Source organism: Tubulanus polymorphus, chromosome 5, assembly GCF_964204645.1.
Source record: "Tubulanus polymorphus chromosome 5, tnTubPoly1.2, whole genome shotgun sequence".
Taxonomy (NCBI): domain Eukaryota; kingdom Metazoa; phylum Nemertea; class Palaeonemertea; order Tubulaniformes; family Tubulanidae; genus Tubulanus; species Tubulanus polymorphus.
The window spans coordinates 21287698-21303080 of NC_134029.1; the positions used below are offsets into that span (position 1 = coordinate 21287698).

Genomic DNA, 15383 nt, shown 5'->3' on the forward strand with positions numbered 1-15383 from the left:
TTATCTATTAAGTTTGTACACATTTCACCAGTCAACAGAGGATTAGACTGTTCTAATACGAGAATTTACTGACAAATACTTGAGTCATCATGAGGAAGGCAGATAATTTTTGCCGGATTTATTTACGTTTGTCTGCTTATGCCTCTAACGCTACCGGTATTCAGTTCTTGCCTTCTAATCGATGGTAGATCGGGAGTTGTAGGCTGGGGAAGAAAAGTGCGCGAACTAGGAAGTTTGTTAGGATTATAAATAAATCTGATGACCGCAAAGCAACTTTAGCGGTTTGAAAATATCTGCTCGATTTCGAGAGCAAATTACCGCGATTCTTCTGGGATGATTTTAATTTGCGTCGAATTTCGATAATCGATGACATGGTAAACATGCCGGGAGGAATTATGGACGAAACCGGCAAAAACGGAAATCATTTTCGAAAGTTGAAAAACGGTCGATTGTGGAAAACGATGGAAGTGATGTAAGTTTTTTTTTTTTTAAAGGATCCGCGACGATGTTTGTCGATCGTGAATCATATCATCGCCACTCTCACTCCCGGGGTTTTGCTCGCTCGTCACGCTTCCTTTTTTGGCTCTGCTCTACTACAGTCATCTCGTGTATATGTCACGATGAATATAAATCATCGGCGGTATTTCTGCGGTCAGCCGCCGCTGAATTCATCGCGCCATCACAGATGTCCCTTTCATGTGGTCATGTGGTTAACTCTAAATTTAATATCGACGTCAGATATTGGCAAGTTTTCATATATGTTATATTCCCCTGAAATATTTCCGTATGATTTCATTAATTCCGATTAATACGAATTTCGTTGAATTTCACAGTTTCCGCTGTAAGTCCTTTGTCGGTGTTTAATGAGGCTTTGTGATTTAAGTATTAATTAAAGGGACAGTTGGAGAGCTTTCTCAGCTGATGTTTGTTGTGAGCGGAGCCATCGTGATTACCGCCATTATCATGACGAACAATTGGCTAATTATTTTACTAATAAAAGTCTGCATTGAAAAACTGTGGGACAAACTTGTCACCACCATATCGCACCTACCTACCCTAAATCGGTTTAGTGAGATCACCCGCTGAGTCACGGATCAGTCTACTGTGAGTAAGGTTAGGTAGTTTCTATTGTGCGTCAACTCTGACCAGTTCATTTTGCCTTCAAAAAGATATTCGAAGTGTGAACTCAGTGAAATAATCCGGATTTGCAATAACACATACTGATTATTACACGTTAGCAATAGACAGTTATTTGGTAAGTGTTTCAGTTATTTCATATCACGCAAAAACAATGCGATATATGTATGTAGTAGGTGGATATAATGTATCAGGCCATCTCTGATTGATGAGGATGTTGCTCGAGGTGACATCCATGCCAGCACCTCACGTGAAGCCTGCATCATTTTTGTCTTTTGGTTACTGAAAGTTGAATCCATATCGTTCATGAAAATACCTTTCGAATCGACGAATGAAGTATTTGGTTTTTTTTTCCTTTTCAAAAAACGAGCACCAAAGATGTTAGGAATATCGGATATCGCAACCTACTGGCATTCGTATTCGTACACATTTCTTCGATTTAGGTCACTTGAGAACGGTGCGCGATAATTGTAGCTCTAAATACTAGCATTTATGCGATGTGATATCCTTTATAGAATGTATTCTTTCGATGCAGCGAGTGCGTTGTGTACACAGAGAAATAGACCTCGGCTTGAATAGAAATAAATAAAACTCATTTCGGATTAAAGACCGTCCAATTAGTAGCTAGCGTTATTTCTACACTGCGTTCTATTCCCTCTGATTTTATTATGGTTTTGAACTTGTATTATTGCACTCGCTGGTATACTAAAAAAACTGACTAGCGCGAACGTTATTCTAGCTGATTTAAATACACCATTCGTTAATACGTTTCTTTCTCGCGTTATTCTGAGCTCGGCAAAAAAAAAGAAGAAAATAACGTAATTGCGAAAGAAATTCGATAGCCACGCGCCATTAACTGCTGTTTTCGGCAATCTGTTATCGATAGTCAATCAAAAAACAATAATTCTGATTGATTATGCGATATTGATCTGCCGTCGGTAAGGTAGTCGTAAATCATCGCGATTTCTAAGCTGCTTTCGTAAACAACTCGGCGGGCGCATTCGCAAGGAAAGTATGCAAAATTTTCTTCAGGACTTTCAGGAATTTCCAAAGTATATTTCTTTTTGCGTATAATGACCGTGAAACAAGTGCTTAATGTCGATGCGTTTCTGATATAGATAATTTATTTCATAAAGAAACATTTATTTTCTTTAGAATTTGTGAATTTTTTATGACTCGACGAGACGTTTAAATAGAATTTATTATTATCATCGAGAAAAACTATTCCGAATAGTGTGTATTTAAACTTAGATCCGCGAGGTCATCGTGAATAGTGGAAGCACTGGTTCACCTTGTTTTCTAATCTGTTGAAAGGCAAATATTCGAAACTGCTCAGTCCGTTTTATACTCGCTACGTCGTTATGACCGTCAGGAATTCGTATCGGTAAGAAATCTGTCATATCGTAGCTCTAACACAAAAAATAGATGACAGGATTTTGAATGAGAGAATTTCGTTTGATTTTCTATTTACCGACGTTCTCGCGAATTTATTTATCTTGGAAATAATTCCCGTTGGAATGATTTTCAAATGATGTGTTATTGAATAGATCGGACGGGTTTCTATACAAATACATTGTGAATGTGGTGTGAACTATTAAACAAATATACAGACTTTGAAGACAGTTCGTCGGGTGACTTTAAAGTTAAAATTTTTGCCGAGATTGACAGTAGAATTCCTACTCAAACAAACTCCTATGAATTTTATTATCGCTCTGATTTATTCGTAATGATTGATATTGATGTAACGTTGTTGTTACAGTGATTTAGATGTTGAGCCATGCCAGTCTCGGAGACGTGCTAATTTTCTCAATAATAACTGTTTGGAGAATGTTTGCTTATTAATCGCCAATCAGGTCTAGTTTAGGTGGGATTATTCGCCCTTTGTTCCAACAGTAGATTTATTAAAGACCCGAAACAAGGTAGTTTCATTAATAGAAATAAGCTCGACTGAATATTGAGTCAGTGTATTGAGTCTCATTGATAAATTTGGAGGTACAGTAAAAGTTCTTTGTAACGCCATCATTGGGACCGATGAAAATCATGGCATCGTCACGAATTTGGCGTTATAAAGAATGGCGTTGTTTATGGAATTTGAGTCGAATTGAGTAAATTTGTTGTCTGAAAAATGTTGGCGTTATGTGAGCAGCGACATTTACTGTGGTTCTTATTGATTCTTTGGGATGGCAAATTTTCTAGATGACACTTAGTAATCAATCGAATGAATTAGATGTAATTTCTCTACTTCGAGATCAAAAATTCTAATGTGAGTTTATTTTCTATGTATATTTTCAGCTATTCGAGTGAATCGTATATGTCAAATCGGACTCAAAGAGTTCCGGTCGGAGGATTTGCTGGAAACTATCGCCGTTCGAGTTCGTCGTCCGGAGTCCCGATCGCGACTAACGTATCGACGTCTATACCGACCGACAATCCGATAACGTCTCGCGCGCCTGCTTCGCACCCGTTCAACAATACAGACGCGCGTAACTACGACAGCGGTAGCATGAGCACCGACAGCGACGACAGCGAAGGCAGGCGCCAACCGGTGCGCGATCTGGCGGCGAATTTCGAGAAGCAGCCTCGTCGTTTTCACACGCCGGAACGCGAGGCGGCGAAACCGCGCAACCCGAACCGGTCGCACGTCGCCGTGCTGACTGCGAAATTCGGCGGTAGCTACGAGAACCTGACGCGATCGAACGAAAGTCTGAGCAGTTCGAACGAAAACATCTGTGATAACAAACAAACGTTGTTAAACGCGAAGCGGCACGTCGAACCCCCGCCGGTTGCCGCGAAAACGACGCCGTCTAGGCAGCCGTTGACGCCGCATCGGCAGAACGGATCGTACAACAACGGTCACGCCGAACGGACTGACGTTTCGACTCCGGCTCGACAGATGGCGCCGGCGGATACCGCGACTAGTCATAATAACGACGCAGCGACCCCGGCGATCGTTCACGTGCGACAGAAATCGCAGGAGGAAATCGACTGCGATCAACACGCGAAGATTCTCGCCAATGAACTGAAAAAGAAAGATCGTAAACTATCGGAAGTGATCTCGCCGCCACAGTATCATAAAACGACGAAAGATTACATGGGCGATTTATATAACAATACGGATAATATTCCGACGAGGCGTATATCGATCGGAACGCCTAACTCGCGATATAGCGTGGCTAAACCGGAAAATTCACCTTCGCAGTAAGTATCCATAGAATCTAAACCCCTGGACCCAGTTCCTCAGTTGTGAGTTAAAGTTAGTTCGTTTTCAATGAGTTGGCTCAGAGTCGATTCTTAACTCAGAACTGTGGAACTGAACCCAGTTCAGTTCCTGGCTGGTGTGGTGGGTTTGTAAGGGACACAATAAAAAAAGGGGGTAGTTCCCTGTTCCATTTACAATTTCAAAATCAAACACCCCGTTTCGCTCCTGGCAGGTGTGACTGGTGGGTTGGTAAGAGACTCAATATCAAATAAAAATCTATCACTCAATCAAATAAATAAAATGGATAATTTCCTATTCTGAGATCAAAAAAGATTGCGCAAAACCTGTCACTAGAAAAATAGGAGTTCTTCTTTACTGTCTGAAATATTTAATGTGCGTTCTTCTGTATATTTTTCTGTAGCTCCAGTCAACTTCCATCATCTCCATTTGCTACCGGTACGTTGAATGATGACGACATACGACAAAACTTGAAAGATGAATTCAACACATTGTCTCTCGATCAGAAAAAGGTACGAAATCGTTCCTTTCTAACTTGAAAATTTTGTAATACGTTCAAACGCTTTTAAAATCTGTATTATTTCTAGTAGATTAGCCACAGACTGATGTGGAGAACATACAATAAGTTTAGAACCCACTATATACAAAATATAGAGGATTAAACACAAAATTTATTACTGTACTCAAGAATTAGAGATAAGAGACCATCATCGGGTGCTTCCCTGGAGAGAGTCCAAAACGTTTATTTTCAATTCTTGAATAATAAATTTTGCTTTTATAATCTTAGAAATTTAGTATATAGTCCATTCTAAACTTGTATTCATTCTGTATTCAAAGAGTTTCCCGTGTTTTCATTTTACAGGAAGAACTTATCATACGCATAAACAAGAAACTCGAAAGTCTATCGGAAGTCAGGAATAGTCTCGAAGACGATATCGCCGAAAATAACAATCTCGAGAAGGATATATCGCGTTTGGTCGAGGAACGATGTAAAAACCATAGAGAACTTGAGAAATATCAAAGTTTCGTCGGAGAATTGGATAAGATACTTCATTTATTGTTGAAACTATCTGGTCGTCTTGCCCGCTCTGAAAATGCAGTTCTCGGTCTCCCCAATGATGCCGATCCAAAGGAAAAGGTTAGTTACATTAACTTCATGTTTCAGCTTGTTAGTAAATGGAATATAAAAAAAAAACAAACATGAGAACTTGAACAAGGTGGCCACTTACCTGGAAAAGCGAGAAAAGTCAGGGAATTTCCTTTTCTTTAAAAAAGTTGGGGAATAGTCACGGAATAGTCGGGGAATTTGGTTTTAAAAAAACGCTTCAAATCAGGGAATTTTTGGGATAGTTAGATAAGAGATTGCGTAAAAAAATCAAACAGTTTCCGTCTATGTCTTATTTGACTGTGTTAATTGATTGGATTCTTAGCAAAGCAACGTGCATGTCAGGAAAAAGCAAGTCAAAAGTGGCCACACTGAGCTAGTAACAGATGTATCTCTCCTGCTTCTGCTTAACTGAACTCTATTTGTCATTTTTTAGGCTTCGCTGGTTTCGAAACGAGACAAACTTAAACAACAACTGGAAGACGCTCGTAAACTGAAGGAAGGTATCGATCGTCGGGAGGTACAGGTCAGCGGTTTCTTGAAGAATTATCTCAACGACGAGGAATTCGCCGATTTCGAACATTTAGTGAAAATGAAATCGAAAATCACGTTGGAACAACAGGAAATCGACGACAAAGTCAACGTCGGAACCGAACAACTGAAAGCGTTAAAGAAAAGCATGTCACATCACGGTGATATGGACGATATTTACTAGATGATTTCCTCTCTACAGGGTCCCTACGACTCCTTGATTCCTCCTAAAAACTCTTTCAAACCAGAAAATGCTTTTAAAGGTGCTCGAAACTCCTTTAATTTGATGACCAAAATGCCCAAAACTCCTTCAATTTTGATAAATAGGCAATTCGAAATTTTTGTCCAGTTTGCTGTTGTACAGTAGTAGACTACGCCTAAATCGGTACAGTTGGGACCAGGATATTTTTTCTTTACCCAATAAGGGCTGTTACCGAATTAGAAACCGAGTTAAGTACTGTAATTGGGATATGAAAGTGATGCAGATGCTTCCTCAAAATTTGAAATTTTCTCCCTGAAAACTCCTTATATCCGGGAATGACTGATCTGTAGGGACCTTGTTCCAACAAACCTTGTCATTTCTATCCCTAGTACTGAATTATCGAGTATTTCAAACTCGTGTATGAAATCATAGTGAGCTTTCGGTATTTTTGGTGTTTATTTTGGAGATTGTAAAATTTTTACCAGTGCCGAGAGATTGCGCGAAAATATTGGAGACAGATTCGTCGGAACTGCTGAGTAAAGTAACGTACAGTCACAATATCTTACAAGAATCTGGATGTGATTATCGCGGATATAGCGTCGGCATTATGATACAGGCCGGAACGAGCACTGCTCATCTATTTTAGTGAATTATTGTCAACTGCTGTGCTGTTTTATAATATGTGAGCGTGGGTCCATGCATGTGTGTGTGTGTGCGTATATGTGAGAGTAGAATGTATGATTACTTGCTTGGTTATTTTTCATAAGTCATGATGTGTCCACTGAATTAGCAATATTTCGAATTCAACAAGATTCATCGAGAAAGAATGATGTTTGCATTGATCGTATCGGAAAGAAATCGCCATATTAGTAGAAATCTTCATCGGTAGAGTATAGAACTAATGGAAATACTGTTAGCTCTATAAATAGTATTATTGTAGTCAGTCTATCAGACGAGACAGGTATTACATATTAGTGGGAGTTGTTGAGCTTTTTATTGGCAGATTAGACATGACATGGCAATTTGGCATACTGCTTAACACCGTATCATTTGAACTGTATATTCTATGTTTTTGCTGTATATAATGTGTATTAGTGAATGTAATTATCGATTGTAGTAATTATTTGGTGGCGATCCAATTGATTTCTTATGTTTCGCTGATATATCTGTAGTCATTTCATTCGCCTCTTCGCAACTAAGAGAAGTTTTAGCACGTAATTCATTTCTATACATTATGAGCTGTGTATGTGTGTGGATTATTTTGTGTATGATATATTGTGATATTGGTATGTTATACATATATCTTCATCAGGATTAATAAATTCATTTGTAAAAATTCATTATTAGTTTTTCGTTTTTTTGGTGAAGACATTTTCTGTGGTTATGTGCCTGCTATGAGTCCAGCACTCAGATTCGAATTCTAACTCCAGCAAGTCCATTCTAGCAAATATTAACATCAACAAGGATTCAATTGAAAAACTGTGAATGCAATCAACCCCTACCCTGAGGAGTCTGCACCCCTCATTTAGATCTGCATTTCGTACATTATGGATTGGCCCACTAAACAAATTTTGGGTCGAATATCTCAACAATAACCTAAGACATTAACTACCTATCCCCCTTCCAATTCACTCTGCCTGGGTACTGGATAAATAGAGGACACCAAAAAGACATGATGAGTGGAGTAAGAGGAGCTGTGTTAACCTGCTGGAGTTGAATCAGTTAAAGTTAAACGAGTATAGTTGGATAAGGTTAACCAGTAATTACGGTAGGCTATTTGATTTTTCGCTACTGAATGAAACTACTATACGTTAGTAGCGAAAGCTTGTATCATGAATAACTATTTTTTTCTTCAGGATGAATGTGAGTGTGTATGTGATACTGATAGTGTGATTGTAGCAGTGTTTTGAGGTGACCCTTTTGGCTAGCATTTTGCCTCTCGGGCACCTCTTCATTGATATGAACTAACATATTTACGTATAAAACTGAGTATTATATTATGTTATAATTTCGATGTAAATAAAGAATATTATTATTATCAGACGAAACCAATTTAACTCTACATTTTTACTGATTCAATTTGTAAAAAGGACAAATTTTTCCTAGGTGAGAAAAGGCTATTATTTCCCGTAGGATTAAATAGTACAGAGAGACCGCCAATGAGCGCCCTCTGTGACCGGGTACTCCGTGTGGGAACCCCACTTTACGCACTCTCAAACTCGTCGCCATTTTGCGAAGTATTCTACTACGATACACTCCACTCAAACTAGAGCCGGCTTCGTGCTGTTGTAAACTACCACCATTAATAACATCGAGATTCGCCCCCACACTAGTCCAGAAATGGATTTCGTGTCAGCAGAAGTTCTGGAGTCGAATGAGTCGCTCAGGTTAGTAGTAGATATGTGATTAATGAGTTTAAAAACGGGCCAAAATGTTGAGTCGTTGTGAGGAAAGAAGTTTCTTCTTGGGAATCACCACCGGGGCAAGACTAGATGTAACATCTAAATCTGCGGGAGATTTCTGTGAGGATGTAGACTATAGGCCTACCCTAGTTCATAGATGGGACCTTGTGGATGTTGTAGTGTGAAAGAGCCCTTTGTGGTTTTCTGTTGGGATCCTCCCAGTCGGAAAAAATATCAGTGGAACTGGATGGACATTCAAAATGCATTCTATTCTTGGTGGCGAAAATGTTTTTCCCTCCCATTGCTGTTGCCCACTGCCACTTGAAATTTTATCTAAATCATTAATTGAAAGTAGGGTCTTTTAAAAAGATTCATATTTTCAATTGATCACAAAGGATCTCTTAAGGGTTGGCTCCTTTTTGGTCCAATAACTGGCTTCGGTTCCTTTACTTTCATTGCCCTTGATTAATTAGTTGCGTTCTTCTTTTCCAGGAAACTCTTTATCGGTGGACTTAGCGATAAAACTACAGATGGTAAAAAGAATTGTTTTAACCTAAAATGAAATAAATTTGAAGTTGAGCTCTTTCTTAACGTTAGCGACGACTAACTGATTTGTATGTTTTTCATTTGTAGATAGTCTCAAAGAATATTTCAGTCAGTTTGGTGAACTCGTAGACTGTATCGTCATTCGTGATAGTATAACCAAAGAATCGCGAAAGTTTGGATTCGTGACATACAGCGATATGGAGGCTGCGGATAAATGTATCGCTCATGTTAATCAAGCTGATCATATAGTCGATACCAAAAGTGTAAGTTTTATTGGCTGGTTCGGTTCACAGGCTTTGCCATTTCCTTCAGTAAAAGGGCTCTTAATAAATGTACAAAATCCAGTAGTTACGGATTTATTTTTACACCTGCCCGGAAATCCGGATTTTGAGGGAGAATGGAATTTGGATTTTTGGTGTCTTATTCTTGTTGATGATGATGGGAACAATGAACCTTTGAGAGGAAATGGTTCCCGCGGGGATACCAGCGTATCTGAAGTCCATCATGGCGAACTCTTTTTTACTGCTATTCTATATTTATTGTCCACTTCTAGTACAAAATCTTGTTCAATATACAGACAGCCTTAAAATATAATTAAATCTGGATTTTTAGTCAAGGGTCTAGAAAATACCAGCCTGGAATTTTTGATTCCCCCAACTATTAGAACCAGTTTTCTACCTTGGTAATTAATTACTTATGCTGTTTCTGATTTGTTTCTATTAATCAGGTTGAGGTGAAAAGAGCTATTCCACGAGATCTTGTAAGTTTAGTGTTTTCGAGGCGTAATAACCTCCGCATTAATTATTGTTCGTACAAGTGTTTGCAAATTCACCTTTGAAATTTCTAGGCTGATTATTCGACGCAAAAGACGAAGAAAGTGTTTATCGGCGGTATACCCAGAGACGTTACAGAGGCAAAAATTAAACAGCTTTTCGACGAATGTCCATTAAATGTTCAAGTGAGTGAAAATAGATTGATCTTGTTTACGATTTGGTGTGAGGATTGTTTAGGTCTAGAACAGGGTGACCATGATTCGAAAAATAAACGCAGAGAACTTTCAGGGAATACAGATTTTTTTAGGAAAATGGGTGGAAATAAACATGGAAAGTGTGTTTATGTGGCTGGTGCATTTTCTCTGCGGATTGTTCTGCATGCCAATTTTCAACAGACCTTGACGACTACAATCTTAATTTCGTATTACTGGCAGATTAAAATTCCTACAAAAATATTTAAGCCGATAGTCAATATGCTTATAGGGCTTGCTTAGTGCAGTGGAACCTCGTTACAGCGAACTTCACTGGACCAGAAAATGTGTTCGTTTTAACCGATAGTTCGTTATATCCAGTATGAAATTGATTAGATTTTTTAGCTCGGGACAAGATTCTGTATTTGTTATATCCGAGAAATTGTCGTATCGGAGTTAGTTATAACTAAGTTCGACTGTACTTCGGCTTGTCAAGATAGCAATACTCAGGTCATTCTTGCTGTTATTCGTTAGCACGCATGGCTTTACTAGGAAAAAGTGGATGGATTTAAGAACCCTGAGATTGTCTGGTCGTAATATCATGCTGCACCTTTTTTGCAGGTTGCTAATGTGTCGCTTATAAAAGACCGAGAGACCGATCAGTCGAAAGGTAAGTCGCCCGATGTCGGGAATCGCCACTGTTCGCACAGCCGGAGACAACGAAACGACACCGCCGTTTTTAAACAACGAAAAAAAGAAAGAACAAAATATTCTCAATTTGGGATAATATCTTATTAAACATAGTTCATTCATCGAGGCCCGTGTGTTTACATATGTGTAGTTTAAGATAGAACGATTAACTACATTAAGTAAGGCTCGACTATGTGTTATAACTACTGATAGATTGTGTATATTGCTAATTGATACATTGTACTTAATTATACTATACTCGATATATATATATATATATTTTGTGTATACATTATTTTATTTTTATAGTTTTACACTAGGTTGTGATCCAGCTAGAACAATATAACGTGAAGACTGAATCATACATAAACCTGCGCGATAACGATCGTCGTTTAAAAGCGTCGTCCGTCGCGACCGTGTTTAATCGATTTATCGTCGATCGCGCATTTTTCTCAACCGAGTCGCGCGGACGGCGTTTTTCCGATAGGTTTTATCGACGCTTTGCTCTGAGTGATGTCTACTATATGCAGCTGTTATTCTCTCTTTTGACTCGGTCCTTATGACAATCTAGGGTTTGGCTTTGTGACATTTGAAGATGAAGATCATGTAGCGAAAGTAGTAATTGTACATTATTTCAACATAGGTCAAAGAAAGGTCAAGTTTAATGAATTATTTATACATATTTATATATTGCCATTATCGAATTTTGCATTCGAAGTCAACCTGTAGTAGGAAAAAAGAGCATAACTAGGACATTTTCTAGGCATGTTAATCTAGGTCTATAGCTTAGGTCTAGAGATTTTAAGGCAGTTAATATAAATAAGATATAAGTTTAGGCCGCTACAGGTTGACACACATTGTTGTGTATGTTATGTTAGTACTTGCATATTGAAGAATCCTGGGCATGTTTCATGTAATTAGGGGGCAGGGTTATACCTAGGCATAATTCAGTTCAATGGTTAATGCCGGAGGTTCCCTTCAAAAACTGGGCAAAAATCTATTAATTAATTATATTTATTTACACGTAAACCTCAAAAACTACCGAAATTTCCATTAAAAAAAAAGATAAATCAATTTGAAAATTCGAATTTATTTTATTTATGAAATCTATTCTACTAAATTGATTGGATTAAAATTTAAATTGATTTGAGCTGTTGATGGTCTATATGTTGTATGGCCACCAGTTGTCTCTGTCTATAGTAGAATAGCTTTCATGAATTTGTCGATTTCAATCGATATTAACGGAATCGGGTGTGTTATTGTAGGTCGAGGTACGTTGCGCGGAGCCTAAGGAAGGAGGCGGCGGCGGAGGAGGTATGCGAGGTGGACGCGGCGGTAGAGGTGGAATGAGAGGTTCATCGCGAGGCGGAGGCCGCGGCGGTGGAAATTACGGAAACTACGGCGGTGGACGCGGAGGTGGCGGTGGAAACTGGCACCAAGGTAATTATCCAAGTCCAAAATGGCCACGGAATTCTCTCGCTTCAAATTTTTAAGTGTGATTTGAACTTTAATTTGTCGATATCCTTTAATAAAGGATATCGACACGACAAAGTCTTAAGTCTTAAAATAAATTATTTTAAGACTTATAAAATAACGAGGCAACCATTCGTATCAGCCTTTGTTATTGTTTTGCGATCACAACGCAATAGTCGATGTAGACTTACACATTAACCTTTCGGTCCTTTTACTAAAGTATGAGTTGTAGGCTCGTCAATTTGCGACATATAACCCGTATTTTTTTTTATCATTAAGGCGGTTACGATGGTGCATACGACCAGCAGTATAACGGTAATGGCTACGGAGGAGGAAACAGCTATCAGAATTATAATTCCGGTTATCAGAACGATCAAGGTTTCGGCCAATACGGTAAGATAACTCTGCTAAACGAGATAATCGTCATTAATTTGGAGATATGCGTTACTAATTATTGATTTGATTTCATTCCACTAGGTGGCAGCGGCGGTGGCGGCGGCTACTGGGATCAAAGTCAAGGTAAGATATCCTCCTTGTTTCTGTAACTGTGGGAAAATGGATTGAAATTGATTAGCTTGAGTTAGTTAAAGTGATGCGGTCGATTTGAGTTGAATGCATGTAAATACTGTGTTGGAGTAGATGTCTTCATTCAGAGAATATAGATTACTATAATTGATAGAGCTAGTGTTAACGTAGTAGCGTGTACGCTCAATTTCGGGAGTAAGTTTTACACGGGAACTAAGTCGTGAAATTATATGTACTGGAAGTATTCTCATAAGTGACTTTTTCGTTGTTCGGCCTTGCTTATTGTTTGTCACAGAAACGATGTATAACACAGAGATCTAGGGATGATGTACGGGGCATTTTTAGGTACTTGGTGGTTGCTAGTTTAGGTACACAGTTTACGGGCAGTATGTGAAATGTGTAGTTTTTTTATGAAAAGTCCTGGAATCGAGTTGCAGTGTTTCGTTTCTTTATTTCTAGCAGCTGCGTCTGGCTATGCTGCTTCTGATGACTCGTCGACAAATACAAAAGGTCATTTTACAACAAATACGCAACTCTTTATTTTGGGGATTTTTTTTCCGATAGATCATACCTCTGTGGTCCGAAGCCTTTTGACCTTTTGAATTTCAGCTTAGTATGTGTAACACATAACCACATAACAGTGCAGGGTGTCGTCTACCTGACAACCTTAGAATTCTGAAATTCAGCCCTTGTCCCCTCAAATTCTAAACATTTAACAAAGTTATGTCTATTAAGTGATATTTTACTAAAAATATCTTAATAAGGTGTGTTTAGTCACAAGGTTTACTGTAGATGTTAGTTCATTTTATATACATTCTATTACTAGTGTGGTGAAGTTGAGGTTGAATATAAAGGTTACCATTAGCTGAAAGAGAAATTAAGCCTACACAAAACATTTTCGTACGCTATTGATGTTTGCTGTAACTCAATGAGAACGAGATATAAATCTGCATAAACTGTAGTTACCCTCCTAGAAAATGGATATGACTCTCCATATTTCAATCTCCATGTCTCTTATCTCGATAATAGGCGTCTTAATTTGAAAGGGGAATTTCAGTTTAATTTTCTCCTGACCCCGCAGACATGCCGGTAGGCATTTTATCGCAATGTATTGAGGATTATTGTATCCTGAATGGTGGGTGGGGTGTACTAAAGGCAGCAGCTCATTATCTGGCATAAGGGAAGATTGAACTGTACTTTGGTTTTAGGCTAGAAAAAAATGATACCTTGTTTCTCCCAATTGGCCTGATCAGTTCGGTTCTATAGCTGCCAGGTCTATTATGGTTAGCTTGATGAAAAAAGTAATGGACAAGGTTGATAGGTAGTCAACCGGGTCAACTTTAAAGCTTAGCAGAAATGAGAAAAAAAGGTATCAATTTTTTAGCCTGAATCTTTGAATTTCATTGATGATACAAGTATTCTCTTATTTTTTTTCAGGAGGTGGTTACGGAGGTGGTAACTATAGTCAGGGAGGTGGTGGCTACGGCGGCGGCCGAGGTGGAGGTGGCCCCGGGCGCGGACAAAACCGATATCGTCCATATTAAACTGATGATCGACTGATCTTTGTGTCATGTTTCGGTGTTGTATAGACTCTTAACGCATTGATGATTGTGGTTATTTCCGTGCGTCGGTATTTATACGATAAACCTCGCGTGTGAACTGAGATCATGTCTCCGAACTTACGAACTTTACTTAAACCGTGTTACGAAACCGTTGTGTCGTCGATATATAATAATAATGATATAAAACAACCTGCCCGTTCTTACCACTTCTCGGCTTGGTGAGAAAAATACAATACAAATTACTGTAACCTTGTTTTGTGATGGGCAGCATTTAAAACAAGATCTGTAAATATAAGTTGATGTTACTATACGGGTGGAGATAGTGACTAACTCTTAGCTGAACACGCTCTCTTATCGTGATGTTTGTCCGTCGGTTTGATCGATTGTTGTTGTAAATAGAACCGTATAAATTTAAGTCATATATTTGTCAACGATTCTTAAAACATAGGCAGATTGGGGGTCGGATTTTTACATGAACTCATCGCTATCACATTCATTCATAAATGCAACGATTCTTTTAATTCCTGTGGGGAAAAGTGAGCATAAAACGTTATTTTGTCGTTTTGAATATTTTTAATTTGAATTGAGAGCTCATTCCTTGTAATATTGAATAAATGAAAATTGTCATATTTTGAAATATATGTTTTGTCTTATCATTTGGATTTCGCAGGAAAGCAATTTGAAAGGTGCTGTCGTCATAAGTTTGCACATGCCAAATGAATATTTTGCTTAAAATGGCATTGCTGGAAATTTAAGTCCCAAGTATTTGGTTGGAGTTTGCCTTGATTGGTTGTATTACTATTTAATAGCGTCCGGTTCGATGCGTGTGGGTGTTTCATTCAGTGCCTCTTGAGTTATCGTCCAAGTCGCTATCTTTATTTATGGCTTTGAAATAAAAATGACTTAGAGTTGGAAGAGTAGGAGAATTTTCTCGGCATCTGGCCCGGAAATCGAAAAATACTTTGTCCACTCCATCCGTCCTAAGCCTCTGGCAAGTGAGTATTACTTTAGTTTTCGGTTTCGCCGCTT

The 15383-nt window shown here is 38.5% G+C and overlaps 2 protein-coding genes across 7 annotated transcripts in view; both read left to right on the forward strand.

Moving 5' to 3' along the window:
• LOC141906471 (uncharacterized) overlaps positions 1-7502 on the forward strand; it is a 35309-nt gene extending 27807 nt beyond the window's left edge. For all 4 annotated transcript variants that reach the window (XM_074795772.1, XM_074795775.1, XM_074795774.1 and 1 more), the window contains 4 exons: positions 3430-4335; positions 4758-4866; positions 5217-5492; positions 5896-7502. In XM_074795772.1, coding sequence (XP_074651873.1) covers positions 3430-4335; positions 4758-4866; positions 5217-5492; positions 5896-6174 — 1570 coding nt within the window. In that variant the 3' untranslated portion in view covers positions 6175-7502. The remainder of the gene's footprint in view (positions 1-3429; positions 4336-4757; positions 4867-5216; positions 5493-5895) is intronic.
• Positions 7503-8410: 908 nt separating this feature from the next.
• On the forward strand, positions 8411-14975 carry LOC141905707 (RNA-binding protein Musashi homolog 1-like). 3 transcript variants are annotated; one of them, XM_074794683.1, is made up of 12 exons: positions 8411-8579; positions 9087-9127; positions 9228-9403; positions 9868-9900; positions 9988-10098; positions 10726-10774; positions 11366-11448; positions 12060-12234; positions 12547-12660; positions 12745-12786; positions 13252-13302; positions 14230-14975. In XM_074794683.1, the coding sequence occupies exons 1-12, from the start codon at positions 8533-8535 to the stop codon at positions 14334-14336; spliced, it is 1029 nt and encodes a 342-aa protein (XP_074650784.1). In that variant the 5' UTR covers positions 8411-8532; the 3' UTR covers positions 14337-14975. The 3 variants fall into 3 exon arrangements, with proteins under 3 accessions (XP_074650784.1, XP_074650785.1, XP_074650786.1); XM_074794684.1 differs by having other exon boundaries at positions 13255-13302; XM_074794685.1 differs by lacking the exon at positions 13252-13302.
• Positions 14976-15383: the final 408 nt, after the last annotated feature.